This window comes from Ovis canadensis, chromosome 2, assembly GCF_042477335.2.
Source record: "Ovis canadensis isolate MfBH-ARS-UI-01 breed Bighorn chromosome 2, ARS-UI_OviCan_v2, whole genome shotgun sequence".
NCBI classification, from domain to species: Eukaryota; Metazoa; Chordata; class Mammalia; order Artiodactyla; family Bovidae; genus Ovis; species Ovis canadensis.
The window spans coordinates 215,056,621-215,075,030 of NC_091246.1; the positions used below are offsets into that span (position 1 = coordinate 215,056,621).

The window sequence follows — 18,410 nt, forward strand, 5'->3', positions numbered from 1 at the left end:
AGAGAAAATATTGACCTGTCTGCATTCTGGTACTGTACATACAGGTCCTAGTTGGGTAAAACACGATACATTTTGAGTTATTCTCACCAGCAAGTAAAAGGAAAATGAATATTCTTCAGTAAATGTCTTTTGAAAGGGTCAAACCATAGGAAATGCAAATTTTACCTGCTTTATACAGGCATTATTTAATACTTGCCTATAGAAGCATTTCTAAGCTGGTGTCTGAGGAGCATCTCAGATGTGAGAGTAAATCTAACATAGTTCAAAAATTGGTAGGGAAGGAAGGAAATCCCTGCAGATGATGACCTTAGTCAGCTGGCCAAGTGAAACGATCTGTCGTTGTGTTTGGGAGGTTTTATTTTCTTACGTTTTTAAAATTGAATTGGTATATGCTTTATAGACATTGTATTTTTATCCAGGTGCCACTCCAATTTGTGTATGTAATAAAGTTATTTATATGAAAATTGGGAAATAATCTGTGAGGATAGATTAGGATGGCAGAGGAGAGTGCTCATTTGCAGTTTTCCACGTACCGTCCCTGACTGGTCTGTCATGTCAGTTGTCATCCCCACCCAAAAAGAATTATTTCTAACCTAGCTGTATCACTTGAAACTTTAGAAACAAAATAATCAGGGAAGTTTCTAGAGAGAAAGGTGTTGGGTTTTTGGTTTTGTTGTTTTGTTTTTCCTTGAGGATTGGGGTCAAGAATACCTCCCCCCAAAACTGTCAGCACAAAACAGGGTATTGACTTTTAACTCTGATGTTGCTATTGGAGTTGAATACTAAATAAGTAACTATAGTGAGGAAAATACATTTCTAATAAGATTCCCTACATTCTAGAAGCATCCCTGTTTTAATTTTTTTTTAACCTAAATCTTTCTGTGCTTTGTGTAAAGAGAAAAAATGTACTGAGTTATAATGCATTTTATTAACACTATGTACATATTAGCTGCTTTGTGTTCAGAATGGTAGCAATTGCTTTGTATATTAAAGTAATCCTTGTGAATTTGTGAAATATTGTCATAAAGTGCTTTTTCTTACTGTAATCTTTGTGGTATCAACTGTCATAATGCCCTTTTTACACAAACATTTATGTGCTGTCACATAAACATGCTTTTAAAAACTCTTAAGTCTCTTTTTTGGGATGGGATCATCTACATTGTGGTTTTTCCTAGGTGTGTTAAGCAATATTTTGTGGACTTGGTTTATTTTGTTAAATGGCAAAAGTTACGCTACAATATATCACAAGCTTATGTTGCACAACAGCAGAAAACGAACTCAAACAACATAGCTTTACTTAATTTTACTGTACTCCTGGTTTTTAGCACAAGATTTCTTTTTTCAGTAAGATTAATGAACAGTGCCTTTTTGAGGATTTAGAGATGTTATTGAGACAACCAATGGGAGACATATGGCCAGCTGTGTTTAATGTCTCAAAATGCATGTTTGCATTGGAAGGATAAGAATAGATGGATCTATTGGGTCTCCTTGTAATTCTAAAGTTCTGTAATTACATAAAATGGAAGGAAAGGGGAGAAGATGTGGTTAATCTGCTCTTCACTTAAAGCACAAGAATAAAAGATTGTCTCCTGTACTGTTGATTCAGTTTCTGAAAATTAGCAGTTGCAGTCTAAAGGGCTTTTAAAAATTGCCATGTTGTTTAAGCTTGTTATATCTGACATTGTATTGAAAGTAACACATGAGTTTTATTCCTTTTTTCTTCTACAAGGGGTGACCACATAATGTAATGTATAGACAGACATTTTTGCGAGGGAAAGGGTAGGGTGTAAGCCAAGACTATGCTGCGCAAACTAGGATTTATGGTGACCCTCCTTGTAAGCTGAGCTTAGGTGCTTGGACCTCCAGTAAAAGCGAAGAGTGCGTATCCTCTCCATCAACTTTGCTGTCACTTGCTTATTTCACAAACACGTACATGTTGAGAACACAGTTCAGGGCACTGGAAAGTTCCTGTCTTCAAGAGACTAAGACACACAGCCAAGGAAACAATTCTAACATACAATTTGAGTCCTGAACTCTAGACTCACGTTTGTCATCTACTCCGACTGCAAAATAGAGGCCCAAACTGAACTTTTAATTTCTCCTCTAAATCAGTTGTCCCTTAAGCTGTTTCTTCTCCATCTTGAAGGTAAGACCATTAACCACTGCCTAAATCAGGGTTGTCCTTCCCTCTTCATTTTAATTTATCCACATTGACCATACTAGGGCTTAGAATGCTAGTGAGGGCCCAACAAGTGAAGAGGGAAGGTAATTTGAGTCTGAATGTGGTTTTTGTTCTTGTTTGAGGTGCAAATTCATAAAACATTTTGAAGTCTGCATTCATAACGTTGTCTTACCACCACCTATATCTAGTTCCAAAACATTTTTATCACTCCAAAGAAATGCTGTACTCAAATAAGAGTCACTCGATTTTCCCCTCCCTTCTGCCCTTGACAACCACCAATCTTCAGATTTACCTGGTCTGGATATTTCATATTATCATACAATATGTGACATTTTACGTCTGGCTTCTTTCAGTTAGCCTACTGTTTTTGAAGTTCCGCCACATTGTAGCATTTATCAGAACTTCATTTCTTTTTATGGCCAAGCAATATCCAATGTATGTATATGCCACTGTTCATCTGTTGTACCTTTTTTGTTTCCACTTTGGAGCCATTGTAAATAATGCTTCTGTGAACATTCATGTGTAAGTTTTGTGTTTGAGCGCTTGTTTTCAACTTTTGGGGGGGGTATATACATCTAGGGACTTGATTTAGGTAATACCTGAATGGTCTAGCGGTTTTCCCTACTTTCTTCAATTTCAGTCTGAATTTGGCAATAAGGAGTTTATGATCTGATCCACAGTCAGCTCCTGGTCTTGTTTTTGTTGACTGTATAGAGCTTCTCCATCTTTGGCTGCAAAGAATATAATCAGTCTGATTTCGGTGTTGACCATCTGGCGATGTCCATGTGTAGTCTTCTCTTGTGGTGTTGGAAGAAGGTGTTTGCTATGATCAGTGCATTGTCTTGGCAAAACTCTATTAGCCTTTGCCCTGGTTCATTCCACATTCCAAGGCCAAATTTGCCTGTTACTTCAGGTGTTTCTTGACTTCCTACTTATGCATTCCAGTCCCCTATAATGAAAAGGACATCTTTTTTAGGTGTTAGTTCTTAAAGGTCTTGTAGGTCTTCATGCAACCGTTCAACTTCAGCTTCTTCAGCGTCACTGGTTGGGGCATAGACTTGGATTACCGTGATATTGAATGGTTTGCCTTGGAAATGAACAGGGATCATTCTGTCGTTTTTGAGATTGCATCCAAGTACTGCATTTCGGACTCTTGTTGACCATGATGGCTACTCCACTTCTGAGAGATTCCTGCCCAAAGTAGTAGATATAATGGTCATCTGAGTTAAATTCACCCATTCCAGTCCATTTTAGTTTGCTGATTCCTAGAATGTCGATGTTCACTCTTGCCATCTCTTGTTTGACCACTTCCAATTTGCCTTGATTCATGGACCTGACATTCCAGGTTCCTATGCAGTATTGCTCTTTATAGCATCGGACCTTGCTTCTATCACCAGTCACATCCACAGCTGGGTATTGTTTTTGCTTTGGCTCCATCCCTTCATTCTTTATAGAGTTATTTCTCCACTGATCTCCAGTAGCATATTGGGCACCTACTGACCTGGGGAGTTCCTCTTTCAGTATCCTATCATTTTGCCTTTTCATACTGTTCATGGGGTTCTCAAGGAAAGAATACTGAAGTGGTTTGCCATTCCCTTCTCCAGTGGAGCACATTCTGTCAGACCTCTCCACCATGACCTGCCCATCTTGGGTTGCCCCATGGGCATGGCTGAGTTTCATTGAGTTAGACAAGCCTGTGGTCCTAGTGTGATTAAATTGACTAGTTTTCTGTGAGTATGGTTTCAGTGTGTCTGCCCTCTGATCCCCTCTTGCAACACCTACCATCTTATTTGGGTTTCTCTTACCTTGGGCGTGGGGTATCTTCACGGCTGCTCCAGCAAAGGTCAGCCGCTGCTCCATACCTTGGATGAGGGGTATCTGCTGACCGCCACCCTAAATCCCTTATGATTATACAGTGGAAGTGAGAAATAGATTTAAGGGCCTAGATCTGATAGATAGAGTGCCTGATGAACTACGGAATGAGGTTCGTGACATTTTACAGGAGACAGGGATCAAGACCATCCCTATGGAAAAGAAATGCAAAAAAGCAAAATGGCTGTCTGGGGAGGCCTTACAAATAGCTGTGAAAAGAAGAGAAGCAAAAAGCAAAGGAGAAAAGGAAAGATATAAGCACCTGAATGCAGAGTTCCAAAGAATAGCAAAAAGAGATAAAGCCTTCAGTGATCAATGCAAAGAAATAGAGGAAAAGAACAGAATGGGAAAGACTAGAGATCTCTTCAAGAAAATTAGATACCAAGGGAACATTTCATGCAAAGATGGGCCCAATAAAGGACAGAAATGGTAAGGACCTAACAGAAGCAGAAGATATTAAGAAATGGTGGCAAGAATACACAGAAGAACTGTACAAAAAAGATGTTCACGACCCAGATAATCACGATGGTGTGATCACTCATCTAGAGCCAGACATCCTGGAATGTGAAGTCAAGTGGGCCTTAGAAAGCATCACTAAGAACAAAGCTAGTGGAGGTGATGCCATTCCAGTAGAGCTATTTCAAATCCTGAAAGATGATCCTGTGAAAGTGCTGCACTGAATATGCCAGCAAATTTGGAAAACTCAGCAGTGGCCACAGGACTGGAAAAGGTCAGTTTTCATTCCAATCCCAAAGAAAGGCAATGCCAAAGAATGCTCAAACTACCACACAACTGCACTCATCTCACATGCTAGTAAAGTAATGCTCAAACTTCTCCAAGGCAGGCTTCAGCAATACGTGAACCGTGAACTTCCTGATGTTCAAGCTGGTTTTAGAAAAGGCAGAGGAACCAGAGATCAAATTGCCAACATCTGCTGGATGGAAAAAGCAAGAGAGTTCCAGAAAGACATCTATTTCTGCTATATTGACTATGCCAAAGCCTTTGACTGTGTGGATCACAATAAACTGTGGAAAATTCTTCAAGAGATGGGAATACCAGACCACCTGACCTGCCTCTTGAGAAATCTGTATGCAGGTCAGGAAGCAACAGTTAGAACTGGACATGGAACAACAGACTGGTTCCAAATAGGAAACGGAGTATGTCAAGGCTGTATATTGTCACCCTGCTTATTTAACTTATATGCAGAGTACATCATGAGAAACGCTGGGCTGGAAGAAGCACAAGCTGGAATCAAGATTGCTGTGAGAAATATCAATAACCTGAGATACGCAGATGACACCATCCTTATGGCAGAAAGTGAAGAGGAACTAAAAAGCCTCGATGAAAGTGAAAGTGGAGAGTGAAAAGTTGGCTTAAAGCTCAGCATTCAGAAAACGAAGATCATGGCATCTGGTCCCATCACTTCATGGGAAATAGATGCGGAAACAGTGGAAACAGTGTCAGACTTTATTTTGGGGGGCTCCAAAATCACTGCAGATGGTGACTGCAGCCATGAAATTAAAAGATGCTTACTCCTTGGAAGAAAAGTTATGACCAACCTAGATAGCATATTCAAAAGCAGAGACATTACTTTGCCAACAAAGGTCCATCTAGTCAAGGCTATGGTTTTTCCTGTGGTCATGTATGGATGTGAGAGTTGGACTGTGAAGAAGGCTGAGTGCCAAAGAATTGATGCTTTTGAACTGTGGTGTTGGAGAAGACTCTTGAGAGTCCCTTGGACTGCAAGGAGATCCAAGCAGTCCATTCTGAAGGAGATCAGTCCTGGGATTTCTTTGGAGGGAATGATGCTAAAGCTGAAACTCCAATACTTTGGCCACCTCATGGGAAGAGGTGACTCACTGGAAAAGGCTCTGATGCTGGGAGGGATTGGGGGCAGGAGGAGAAGGGGACAACCGAGGATGAGTTGGCTGGATAGCATCACTGACTCGATGGACGTGAATCTGAGTGAACTCTGGGAGTTGGTGATGGACAGGGAGGCCTGGCGTGCTGCGATTCATGGAGTCGCAAAGAGTCGGACACGACTGAGCAACTGAACTGATACATCTAGGAGTGGAATTGCTGGGTCATATGATAATTCTATGAGTTAAATTTTAAGGAACTGCCTCAGTGGCTTCACCATTTTCCATTCCCGCCAGTGATGCAGAAGTGTTCCAGTTTCTCTACATCCTGGCCAACACTTGTTTACTTTTGGGAAAAAAAAATAGTAAAGCCATTCTCATGGATGGGGAAGTGGTGTCTTGCTGGGGTTTTGGCTGTAATTCCTTAATGATTGATGATACTGAACGTCTTTTCATGTGCTTGTTGGCCATTTGTATATCTTCTTTGGAGAAGTGTCTAACTTCATTGCTCAGCTTTTTTTTTTTTCCCCTTGAGTTTTGAGTTCTTTATATATTCTGATACTGCGTCCTTATCAAATAATAGGATTCGCAAATATTTTCCCCTGTCCTGTAAATTTTCTTCTCATTTTCTTGATAATGTCCTCATCCTAATTTTTTAACTTAGTTTTTTAAAGTAATAGTGTATTTGGTAAAAAAACAGTACAAATGGGTGAGTTTGTATATCCTTTTAGTGACAGTCTGTCACTAAATGTACACACAAATGTAAATATCTTTTCTCTCCTTGTCCCTTTTTTATATAGATGGTGCTTTATTCCTCTGAATGTGTCTTGGCAATAGTTGTATTTCACTACAGGTCTATCTATCTCAGTCTAACAGGTGTGAAGTATCCCATTGTATAGATATAGCACAGCTTATTTAACTAGTACTCTCTTTCTGGACATTTAGTTAGTTTGAAACTGCTGACTGTTAAGATATACACAAGTTAGTATAGATGTATATACAAGTTAGTGTATCTCCAGGATAGATACTGAAAAGTGGAAACTTATTAAGTATAGTTTTCTTCATATTTGGAGGTGGTTGGCCAAGCAGTATTAAGAAACTGCTAAGTTAATTTTAAAATGTCATATTCATTAGTATTTTTTATGTCAAACTTCACAGTCTCTCTTTTCATAAATATTCAAAGAAAAATTAGAAGTAGCAGACTAGCCTAAGGTTAGCAGTCCTTCTTATTTCTGTTATACTGTTTTCCCTTCTAATCTTCGTGAGCAACAGTTGTCCTCAGCTAGGGAGCATGCAGTGAGGCCATCATTTTAGTGTTAGATTTTAACCCTTCTCTGGTTGTAGGAAGAAAAGCATAACGTGATTTTAAAGCAGAAACTTCTGAGCTGACAAGTCCTCGAATTTTGAAGTGACAAAAAGAGCCCGAGGACTGCCCTGCTTTTCCTGGCAGCTCACGTCAGTGGTGAGAGAACCCAAGTCTCCAGTTTCCAACAACACGGAAATATACTCATTATAGCATCTCACCTCATTCTTGTAAAGCACTTGAAAATGCTGCTTCTGTCTCAGCAGAGGTTGTGGGAGCCGTAACATGACTGTTTCTCACACTAAATCATGTTATTTCACCAACTATATCCAGGACCTCTTATCAGCTCAGTTCAGTCGCTCAGTCGTGTCTGACTCTGCGACCCCATGGACTGCAGCACGTCAGGCCACCCTGTCCATCACCAACTCCCGGAGTTTACCCAAACTCATGTCCATTGACTCGGTGATGCCATCCAACCATCTCATCCTCTGTCGTCCCCTTCTCCTCCTGCCTTCAATCTTTCCCAGCATCAGGGTCTTTTCAATGAGTCAGCTCTTCACATCAGGTAGCCAAAGTATTGGAGTTTCAGCTTCAACATCAGTCCTTCCAATGAATATCCAGGACTGATTTCCTTTAGGATGGACTGGTTGGATCTCCTTGCAGTCCAAGGGACTCTTACCAATAGTGCATTGAAAGTGATTTTTAAAAGAATCTTATTAATAAATTGTTTCAATTCCCTGGCAAGTCCAGTGGTTAAGATTCTGCCCATTGTCAAAGGTGTGGGTTCAGTCCCTTGTCAGGGAGCTAAGATCCCACAAGCTACATAGTGCAGTCAAACAAATAAGAAATTTTAAAAATTAAAGTGCTTGAATTTTAAGAACAGTATCTTAAATTGTTATTTTTCTTTCTTGATTTTAAAAATGACTGAAAATCATTTGCTTCCATCAACCACCATAAACTAAAAGCATAGATTAAACAGGAATGATGTTGGAACTGAATCTTTTATATAAATTCATAACAATTTTGTTACTGAGAATATGCTTTACATTTTGATATCCCTGAGAATAAGGCAATTTAATAAGGTAACTGATATGTAAAGGAATATGTATTTTTCATGAGTATATATTTATTGAACAACTTTTATGAAGAGGACACTTAACACTTGAAATATAAAATATGAGGTACAGTCCTTGCCTTGCTGGAGCATAAACTGTACTTGGAGAGATGATGAAACATTTCAGACAATGTTACTCTGTCCTCAGTTTTCAATCTAGTGTTCAGTTCATTTAGATAAAAGTTTTTTTATCAATTATAATTGTGATCCTTGAGTACGAAGAATAAATGTACTGTTAGAAGCTGTTAGAAACCATAGCTTCAGATGGTTCTGTCATGAACTAAAGGAAGATACCCTTAAGAGAGATCTTAGAAAACAAGTGGACTTTAGAGTTTTAGTTCTAAACACCTGATGTATATTTTAGCTCAGCATCTTGGCATTTGATTTTTTTTAATATAAATTTATTTTAATTGGAGGCTAATAACTTTACAGTATTGTATTGGTTTTGCCATACATCGATATGAATCCACCACGGGTGTACACATGTTCCCCATCCTGAACCCCCCTCCCATTTCCCTCCCTGTACCATCCCTCTGGGTCATCCCAGTGCACCAGCCCCGAGCACCCTGCATCATGCATCGAACCTGGACTGGCAATCTGTTTCACATATAATATACATGTTTCAATGCCATTCTCCCAAATCATCCCACCCTCGCCCTCTCCCACAGAGCCCAAAAGACTTCTATACATCTGTCTCTTTGGCTGTCTCGCACACAGGGTTATCGTTACCATCATTCTAAATTCCGTATATATGTGTTAGTATACTGTATTGGTGTTTCTTTCTGGCTTACTTCACTCTGTATAATAGGCTCCAGTTTCATCCACCTCATTAGAATTGGCATTTGATTTTAACTGGGAAAAAAAAAGTTACTGATACCCACTGGCTGTTAACCACATAACAGTTAAGAAACTGAGCAATGTGAGAATCAAGGCTTAGGACAGTAGGTCTAGAGGAGACTAGATTTCTATCCTTGAGGACAAAATAAGCACACTTTAAAATGCATATTTATGGGATAAATTAATCCTTTTCTCAGAAATAAAAAGTTGCAACTTTGTTGCCATTTATAGTGGACCAGATATATTCTTACACCCCCTCCCTCTGTACACGCCCCTGAAGCACTCATTTCCCAGCTTCTGGTAACATCGGTGGCTGATGGCGCTCAGCTGAGTCTCTCGGGAACTGTCTTCACCCCAGAGTTAAGCCCCTTGGATCCAATGACTGACTACACAAGGATGTAAGTCCCACCCCCTTGCCTCAACACCCATTTTCTGGCCATCCTAGCTCTGAATTCTGCTGAGGGCTTTCCCATCTGCATCCCAACCCAATTTCTCCCTCTTTCCCAATCCTGCTACTTTTACTCCCTCAGAGGTTCTTGAAAGCATTCTCATTTAAACTTTCTGAACCTTAACCTTCCACCCTGAGTCTATTTCCCTGGGGAACTGGACCTGTGACATTTTGAACCCAAAGCCAAAAAAAAAAACCACGACTTGATTTTCACTTAGACAGCTGAGCTATTCCTGGTGAATTTTTCTCACCTTTTCTTCTATTTGTAGGACAAAGGGGAAAAGTTACCTTCCACCTTTTCTGATTCTTAATGTTTTACAGAAATGTAAGAGAACCCAATCACAGCTTACTTCACTTGGTAGTGCATCCAAGCAGTCTACTGCCCCCACCCCACCCCATCCATACCCAGACATTCTCGTGGCTCTCTCCAAAGCCAGGGATGTTCAAGCAAAGGAGCTGAACTCCAATTAATATATTCATTTCTAGCAACAAACCTAGATGGGATTGGCCTTTCATTACAATGTTGTTAATATTACAGGGCTTTTATTTTACTTGTTTTTAAAGATGTTCCAGGCCCATGGTACAGTACTGGCATTTTCTGGATTCGGTTATCCGTGGATATTTCCATTTCATGTGCATTTATCAGAACTGTGTTGAACTGGTACATCACAACTGGTACATGCTCAGAACTTTAAATTCACCTTTATTAAAGTAAAACCTCTATCTAAAGCTCTATTTAAAATATGACACATCCAAAATAGTCATTAAAAGGTTAAGAGGGAGGAGGTCTTATTTCTATTGTTTTACAAAGAAATCTATCTAGTGCGAAACATCATACTGAGATAATAATATTCTTGTGGTCTACATGTTTAAGCTGTTGTTTAAGGTTTTACGTTGTGGGGGTAAAAAACAAAAGGCCAGGGTATGTGTGAGACTTCATAAAGTCTATCAAAGGTAATCACAAAACAATGTAGCAGTCAGTCAATCCAAAGATCAATACCCTCTAACTGTAATGTATCTTTTTCATTCAACAAATCTTTGGTTATGATATACTAGATACTGGGGAGACCATAATGAAAGAGGCAGAAGCATTCCTGGCCCCCCAAGAACTGTGCAATCTTCTGGGGCACACAAACACTGAATAAACAGTCACAAGTGCAATGTGGAAGGAGCTGAGACGTGGGGAGTCGACCTCCCATCGAGGGGTGAGGTCTAAAACTTTTCCTTTTCCTGTCATCCTGTGCATCATGAGGAGGCAGGGGAAGCCTACAAAACAACATTTGAGAAATACAAACACATTCGAGAAAGGGTAAAGCTGAAGGGAGATACTACTGCTTTGGATTTGAAGAAGATAACCTATTCCCAGCACACAGAGGTCCAAGATTTTAGGAGCTTACCAAAAAGTAACTAAAATTTTATTTTTATTTACTTTTGTTTATATACCTAAATCTGAAATTACACCAAAAAAGCATATGAGACCTCAGGAAACTCACATCCTAATCTCTAGTAACCAAAAGTACTTAAGGCCTAAATATATCAGACAAAAGATTTCAATAGTATTAACAGATTAGGGAATGTACATTAAGCTTCTTGTCTTATACTCAGAAAATTAGAAAACTGGGATAAACATATGTCTTACAATGTGTTTTAAATGATTTGTATCACCTAGCCTCACCAAAACAAGTTCTTTATACCAACCCTTCATCAGAGCATCGATGAAAATTGTGTTTTGAGAGGGAGCGTATGGGATACAGAGACAACACAAACCAAAGTCTCACACTTTCCTTTAATGTTAACTGAATTTCAGAGTTGGTAAAATATAACTAAAGAAGTCACAGCTATGGGACAAAGTGCTGCTTTGTTTTAAAACTGCCCATTTGCTTTGTCTTTTGAGAACCTCTGGTTAAACTTGTACAGCGGCTACTTTATTACATATGATTATATTCCCCATGTAAGACCTTAATTGATACACTCAGTGACAACATTCTTATAAATTAGAACCAATTATAAGTCCTCTCTCAGGAATCTCCTCTGTGCTTTGTAAATATGTACGTCTTTTTCAGAATCATAGTGAACCTTACTCACAGTAAATTGCCTTTCCAGCATTGCTAAGAAGTTGTAATCCCGTTCATAGCGAATTCGGCAAGCTAAAAGAACCACAGAGTGGTGGCTACAGAGATGCTCCAATGTTTGAAGAAGATCTGTGAATGTTTCTTCTAAATATATGATATCAGCTCCAAGTATCAGGTCAAATTCTCCAGGTGAAAAACTCCCCAAATTTTGTCCCCAAGTCAGCTCCTTAACAACAGCTTTGGGCTGGATATGGGGTGGTAAATTGGCTTGAACGTTTGATTTAAGAAACTCTAATGCTACTTTTCGATCCGTGATAGTCACGTGAGCACCTAGAATGTGGGACAGAAAGTAATGCACACATCAGTATAATTAACAAGTAGAGGGGTCAAGTTAAACAGCAGGTGAGCGACTCTACACATTTCACCTGATGCATCAGAACAATGGCCAGAAGCTCCTCCTCTGCCGCCTGCAGGTAAACATGAACCTCCGGTTTGCCTCTATGAGTCCTTCTTGCTGTTTGCAGAAGTTATGCCAATTAAATACAAAGCACCCAAGTGATACGCTAGCTGATGCTTCTGAAATCTGCAGGCAGAAGTGGCCCAACCCTCCATAAGTGTCTACCATTACACTTCATTCATTAGGTTACCATCTTCAAGTCAGTAGGCTCCAGGGCAAAATTGAAGCCAAAGACGAAAAATCTGGGCGCAAACGATTATGAAGACAGCAAGATACTTTTAAACACAGAAAGACTCCTTTCTGGGGCTAAAGCTTTAAAAAGAAGCATGGAAAAGATTAACTGGCTACTAAGAAATTTCAATCTACCTCTACTTACGCTGTCAGGAAGCAGCCAGTCTATATGTAATCATTCAATTTATATATAATTATGGAAAAACGATAAAGTTAAAAATCACAAGATTGTATTACAGTCCTGTAGGTGAAATGATGTTCTCTATGTGCTAAGTTTCTACAAGCAATGTGTAAAATAAAGGAGGCAGTATTGTATTAATCTGTTTCTTGTGGGTTGTTTACAATGAACTAAGAGATTCAACTTTTTGAACCAGTATGGTGGAGAGAAGTCTGAAGGGTAGTAACCCTTCAGGTAAAGCAACTACATAAGGTCAGCCCTGAAACACCTCATCTACATTGCATTAACACTATCACACACATGATCCTGCTTGGTTTTTACCCTGTAAATTCTAAAACATAAACATCACATTTAACTCCTTCATAAGTTATTTTTCATCTGCATCCTCCAGTCTGCAATCTTCATGGGCAATCCCCCAGAGGATCCCAGAACAGCTGTTGGCAGCACCATTTCAGTACAGGCTACACTGAAGCTTTCTTATCTTGACATATAACATATTAGGGTATACAATTCAGCTGGACATGTGACTCAGTCCTGAGTGTGATACTGTGAAAATGTGCAAGTTGACAGATGCATGCACCTATCACTGTTGCTAGCCAGCATGCTCACCAGAGTAGAATTCAGTGATACTTTCCATCTCTCCCAGTAACAAGCCTTTTCCTGCTTTGACCTAGAACTTTACCTCTGGACTTCCCAACAGTCTACCGAGCACTCTGCTGTCAGCACTGGAGTGATGTGGTTTTCCATGTCACCTCGGTGTTCACATTAATAGCTCTTAGATGGAAACCTCCTCGAATGCCTGCCTCAGAGGTTTCTGAGGCTACTTCTGACCTGCCGAGTGTGCCACAAGTTTCAGTAGAATCTGTCAGTTGACCATTCCCCAAAACATCCACCAATTCCATAAATATCCAAGTGGCTGCCATCAGCCATGGGACAAAGACCCCTACCTTCACAGAATCTACATTTAAGTGAGGAGAGAGGCAGCAAGGGGTGTTTTTAAAAGCAGGATGTCCAGTATGTTAGTTGGAAGTACACACTAAGAAAAAAATAAAGCAGGAAAGAGAGATATAAAACATCAGGAAGTAAGAGAGTTGGTTTGAAAGGAAAGGCCTCACTGAGAAGGTAACTTAGGCAGGGGAATAACCAAATGCATAGGCACATGTATGGAATCACAATTATAACTATGATTAAAATATGGATGGAGATTCCTTTAAAAAACTAGTAGTAAAACTACCATATGACCCAGCAATCCCACTGCTGGGCATATACCCTGAGGAAACCACAACTGAAAAAGACAAATGTACCCCAGTGTTCATAGTAGCACTGTTTACAATAGCTAGGACTTAGAAGCAACCTGCTGCTGCTGCTGCTAAGTCGCTTCAGTCGTGTCCGACTCTGTGTGACCCCATAGATGGCAGCCCACCAGGCTCTGCCGTCCCTGGGATTCTCCAGGCAAAAACACTGGGGTGGGTTGCCATTTCCTTCTCCAATGCATGAAAGTTAAAAGTGAAAGGGAAGTCACTCCATCATGTCCAACTCTTCGCGACTCCATGGACTGCAGCCCACCAGGCTCCTCCGTCCGTGGGATTTTCCAGGCAAGAGTACTGGAGGGGGGTGCCATGGCCTTCTCTGGTAACACAGCTAGTAAGAGTTAAAAGAAGTCAGAGCAGGTGAAGTGCTTACTTGCAGCTGGGGGGTGGTGAGGGAGTGGGCAGGAGGGCGTATTTCCCAATGTTTGGGATCAGCAGGTGCAAACTATTGTATGTGGGATGAATGGCAGCAAAGTCCTACTGCGTAGCACAGGGAACTGTATTCAGTATGCTGTGACGGAGCAAAATGGAAAATGTATATATGTATATATATGCCTGGGTCGGTTTGCTGTGCAACAGAAGTTGCCATGACATTGGGAATCAACTATGCTTCAGTAAAATTAAATTGAAAAAAAAAAAGGTCAGCGCCTAGTGGGCCTCTAACCCTGTGCACATCACCACACTCTGTCTTGCCAGCAGTGAGGAGGCCCTTGTTCTCAGGAAGAGACAAAAGAAACTTCATCTCTCCATCCAGTTAACTCCTCTCACGTCACCGAGATGAGGGTCAGTACTGCAGAAAGAAAGAACTCAGGCTGCTGTATGCGACAAGCCTGGTTTGAGTCTCAGGTCGACACTGATCAGGACTTCAGAAAGTGGGTTAGTTTCCCAGAACTTCCAGCTTCACTGGCAAAACGAAAATTTTAAAACATACCTAACATACATAGGGATGATATAAGGTTAATGTGAGGAGAACAAAAGGTGGTATCAGTGAGGGCCTCCCCAGTGATGGAAAGTGCTGTGACATCAGACACGCTTGCGTGCTAAGTCGCTTCAGTCGTGTCTGACTCTTTGCCCCCACCATGGAACTGTAGCCCACCAGGCCTCTCTGTCCACAGGGTTCTCCAGGCAAGAATACTGGAATGGGTTGCCATTCCCTTCTCCAAGGGATCTTCCCGACCCAGGGATGAAACCCACATCTCTTATGTCTCCTGCATTGGCAGGTGGGTTCTTTACCACTAGTGCCACCTGTCATATCAGACTGCTGCTGCTAAGTCGCTTCAGTCGTGTCCGACTCTGTGCGACCCCATAGACAGCAGCCTACCAGGCTCCCCCACCCCTGGGATTCTCCAGGCAAGAACACTGGAATGGGTTGCCATTTCCTTCTCCAATGCAGGAAAGTGAAAAGTGAAAGGGAAGTAGCTCAGTCGTGTCCGACTCTTAGCGACCCCGTGGACTGCAGCCTACCAGGGTCCTCCAACCATGGGATTTTCCAGGCAAGAGTACTAGAGTGGGGTGCCATTGCCTTCTCCAGTGATGTCATACAGATGGACCTAAGCCAGCTTCTAGGTACATAATTTCACCCACCGCCCCTGCCTATGCTCCCCATCGGAAGGCAAAATCTAAACAGAGAAAGGAATACTGAAAAAGATATGTTAGCAGAAAAAGAACAGGACAGAAGTGGGGCTTTAGTGGGTCCTCAAGTACTTGTACGCACATGATGGAATTCTAGATCCTGACCACCTCAGCGTGGTCTGAGGACCAGCAGTTTGGGCATCACTGTCATCACTTGGGAGCTCATAAGAAATGCAGGCTCTTGGGCCCCACTCCAGACCCAGGGAAGCAGAAACAAGAGCCCCAGCTGACAATACTGAAGTGAGGAATAGTATATATTGTATCTTAGAGGCAGGTCTACCCAATCATCAAATCGCTTGAACTGCACAAGCCAGAAGTTGTAAAGAATCAAAAAATTTGTCAACAGTCAACTCTTTGTCAAAAAAGAGTCAATGAATTATGAAATAGAAATGAAGGTTAAAAATGCTCTAGGCCTAAATTAATGTCTGTATGAAAAAAAAAAAAACCACACACACACATACAAACCTTGACATCAAGTCAGAACTACCTACTGTTTAATAGAAGATGTCAGTTCAAACTGCAGGGGGCCCAGCCCTTCCTAAAAGGAACAAACCACCAAAGATTCCTCAGCAACAAAGGTAAAAGATTTTCTGCTCTCCTTACTTCCTTGGGGTAAATCCAAATATAGAGACAGGGATAGTGGTTTAGTTGCTAAGTCATGTCCAGCTCTTGAGACCCCATGGACTGTAGCCTGCCAGGCTCCATGGGATTTCCCAGGCAACAATACTGGAGTGGGTTGCCATTTCCTTCTCCAGGGGATCTTCCCAACCCAGAGATCAAATCTGCTTCCCCTGCATTGCAGGAGGTCAGTACCTAAAACTGTAAAATAAAAAAAATTTTTTTAAAAACACATGAATTGGATAATTCTCTTTGAATTCAGTCTCCTTAAGATCATCACAGAATTGAAGTGGGCAAAGCATCTCCAGTGAGAATATAAATAACAGGATGAGAGACAGAGAGAGAAGGAATGAGCCTTCCTGGAGTTGTGAGCATAGCAGTTGTGGCCTGTGACTCATAATAAGTACAAGGAGAAGGACAGTAACCCAGTAAGAGGGAAACTGACAATGGGTTTGCGTCATGAAAAGGCGACCCCTCCACTCACACAGGAGGGAGCCCTGCGTCACACTCACCCAGCAGGGCAGCCACTATGCCCACCAGCCCTGTGCCAGCACCCAGCTCCACAGCAGAGCAGCCCCTGAGTTCCACAGTGCCCATCTCCAGATACGTGGCAAGAACGACAGCCTGAGTCAAAACACAGTATGACAGTTAAGGTCAATAAGCGCTTTAGGATTTCCAGCAGGCTCCATGCTCCAGGAAGTTACCACACACCCCCTCCCACTGCAAAGCTCAACTCCCAGGTTAACAGCACCCATGGGAACTCAGCTGCTGCTGGTAGGGTCACCTAGAGCAAACATGGATACCAAGTCCCACGGCCCAGCTGCCCCCAGCCCCACCAGAGGCCCTTGGGGGGACAGCAGCAGTCAGTGATTCTGCCCATCCAAGACCGGGTCCTGCTGAATCTGGGAAGGTTAACTTCTGTGTCACAGCACTCTGACACTCAAGGTTTACAAACCCATTCTGGCAGAGCTGACATGAACAGTCTCTGTGATTTGGCTTAAGGAATGTCCAGTTCCTAAACCGAGTTCAAATCAGCAAGGCCACAACCAAAGGGGACAAGCAGAGCCCCACCAAGTCTCTCGGAGCTGCATCCCTCTCTCCTGCTCTCCTGAGCCCCTAACACTCATCACCCCACAGCGACCGGACATCAAGGGGTAAGTTTCAGATGAAGGGTTGGACTTGATATGTGAGTTAGCATTTGCAAACAGCTCTAAAAATCAATGTATGCTCTTAACATCACTTTAATTTTTCATGGCCACATACTATTAGTATACCAAGCAATTCCTCTTCTCAGTGAGAATGAAGGAGACTCATCCATTCCTCACTATTCTGTATCTTTATTACTCTTTCTGAGAAAACTTTTCTTGTTACCTTGGACTAGATTCCTAGAAGTAGTACTACTGGGTTACAGATATATCAATATTTTGTATCCCTGAATGTTTCTGACACCCCCAATACAATGTTAAGATTGTAAAACTGTATCTATGCCAATCATTTATCCAGCATTGGCTGAATCCTGAGTTCCCACTGAATCCCAGGTGTGGCTAGAGGCTGAGGGCAAGTCTGCTACAAGCAGCTGAAAGAACAAGGCTGGGGAGAGGAAAAAGTAACCATTATAGTGTCGTTTTTTGATCATGACAACTATGGAAAACTTAAAGAAAACACATGATCCTCCTGTGGGGCTTTGTCAGTTACATTTCCTTTGTGCAGTGTTAAACTAGTGTCCAAAGCAGCTAGGGGCTCCAGTGGCAAGTCATTTGATTTCTCTCAGCTTTCTTTACTCACCCTTAAAATGCAATCTGTTTGGTGAGGTGGGGTGCAGGAAAATGATCTAATGGGTAGAGGTTTTCTGGGGATGGGGTGTGGTGATGCAATGTTTTAAAACTGAGCATAGTGGTACTTGCACCACTTTGTGAATTTACTTTAAAAAAAAAAAACTTTAACTGAAAGGTACAGTATATAAATTACAACCCAACAAAGCTGTTAACTTTTCAAAAATAAGAGCACTCTTATCATCAATTGCTGATATTTTCAGAGACGTCCGGCGATCACTTACCGCGTCCCAAACCACCGCTGCGACTCCCAGTTGCTTCCAGTCCTGACGGATCTGTATCGTGTGGTTTGCAAAGGAGAAGGTGGCCAGAGGCTTGTGGAATCTCTGCAGCCCCATCTCCGCGGTCTCCACATAGGGCACCAGGGCCATCTCGCCCCCGCCCAGCTCTCTGCTCCCTCCAAGCTGTAGGGCAAAAGAATCTTGAGTGAGGCTCTAGGTAGAAAATGCACGACCTCTTTAGTAG

At 41.6% G+C, this 18,410-nt stretch overlaps 1 protein-coding gene across 13 annotated transcripts in view; it reads right to left on the reverse strand.

Moving 5' to 3' along the window:
* METTL21A (methyltransferase 21A, HSPA lysine) overlaps nucleotides 1-18,410 on the reverse strand; it is a 65,883-nt gene that overhangs the window by 35,861 nt on the left and 11,612 nt on the right. For 5 of the 13 annotated variants that reach the window (XM_069578140.1, XM_069578147.1, XM_069578146.1 and 2 more), the window contains 4 exons: nucleotides 18,170-18,349; nucleotides 16,626-16,737; nucleotides 11,701-12,017; nucleotides 10,139-10,881 (listed from right to left, as the gene is read on the reverse strand). In XM_069578140.1, the coding sequence (XP_069434241.1) occupies nucleotides 10,861-10,881; nucleotides 11,701-12,017; nucleotides 16,626-16,737; nucleotides 18,170-18,349 (630 nt within the window). In that variant the 3' untranslated portion in view covers nucleotides 10,139-10,860. Of the gene's footprint in view, nucleotides 1-10,138; nucleotides 10,882-11,387; nucleotides 12,018-16,625; nucleotides 16,738-18,169; nucleotides 18,350-18,410 lie in introns of those variants that run through there. The other 8 variants (XM_069578143.1, XM_069578142.1, XM_069578144.1 and 5 more) reach the window with 2 other exon arrangements.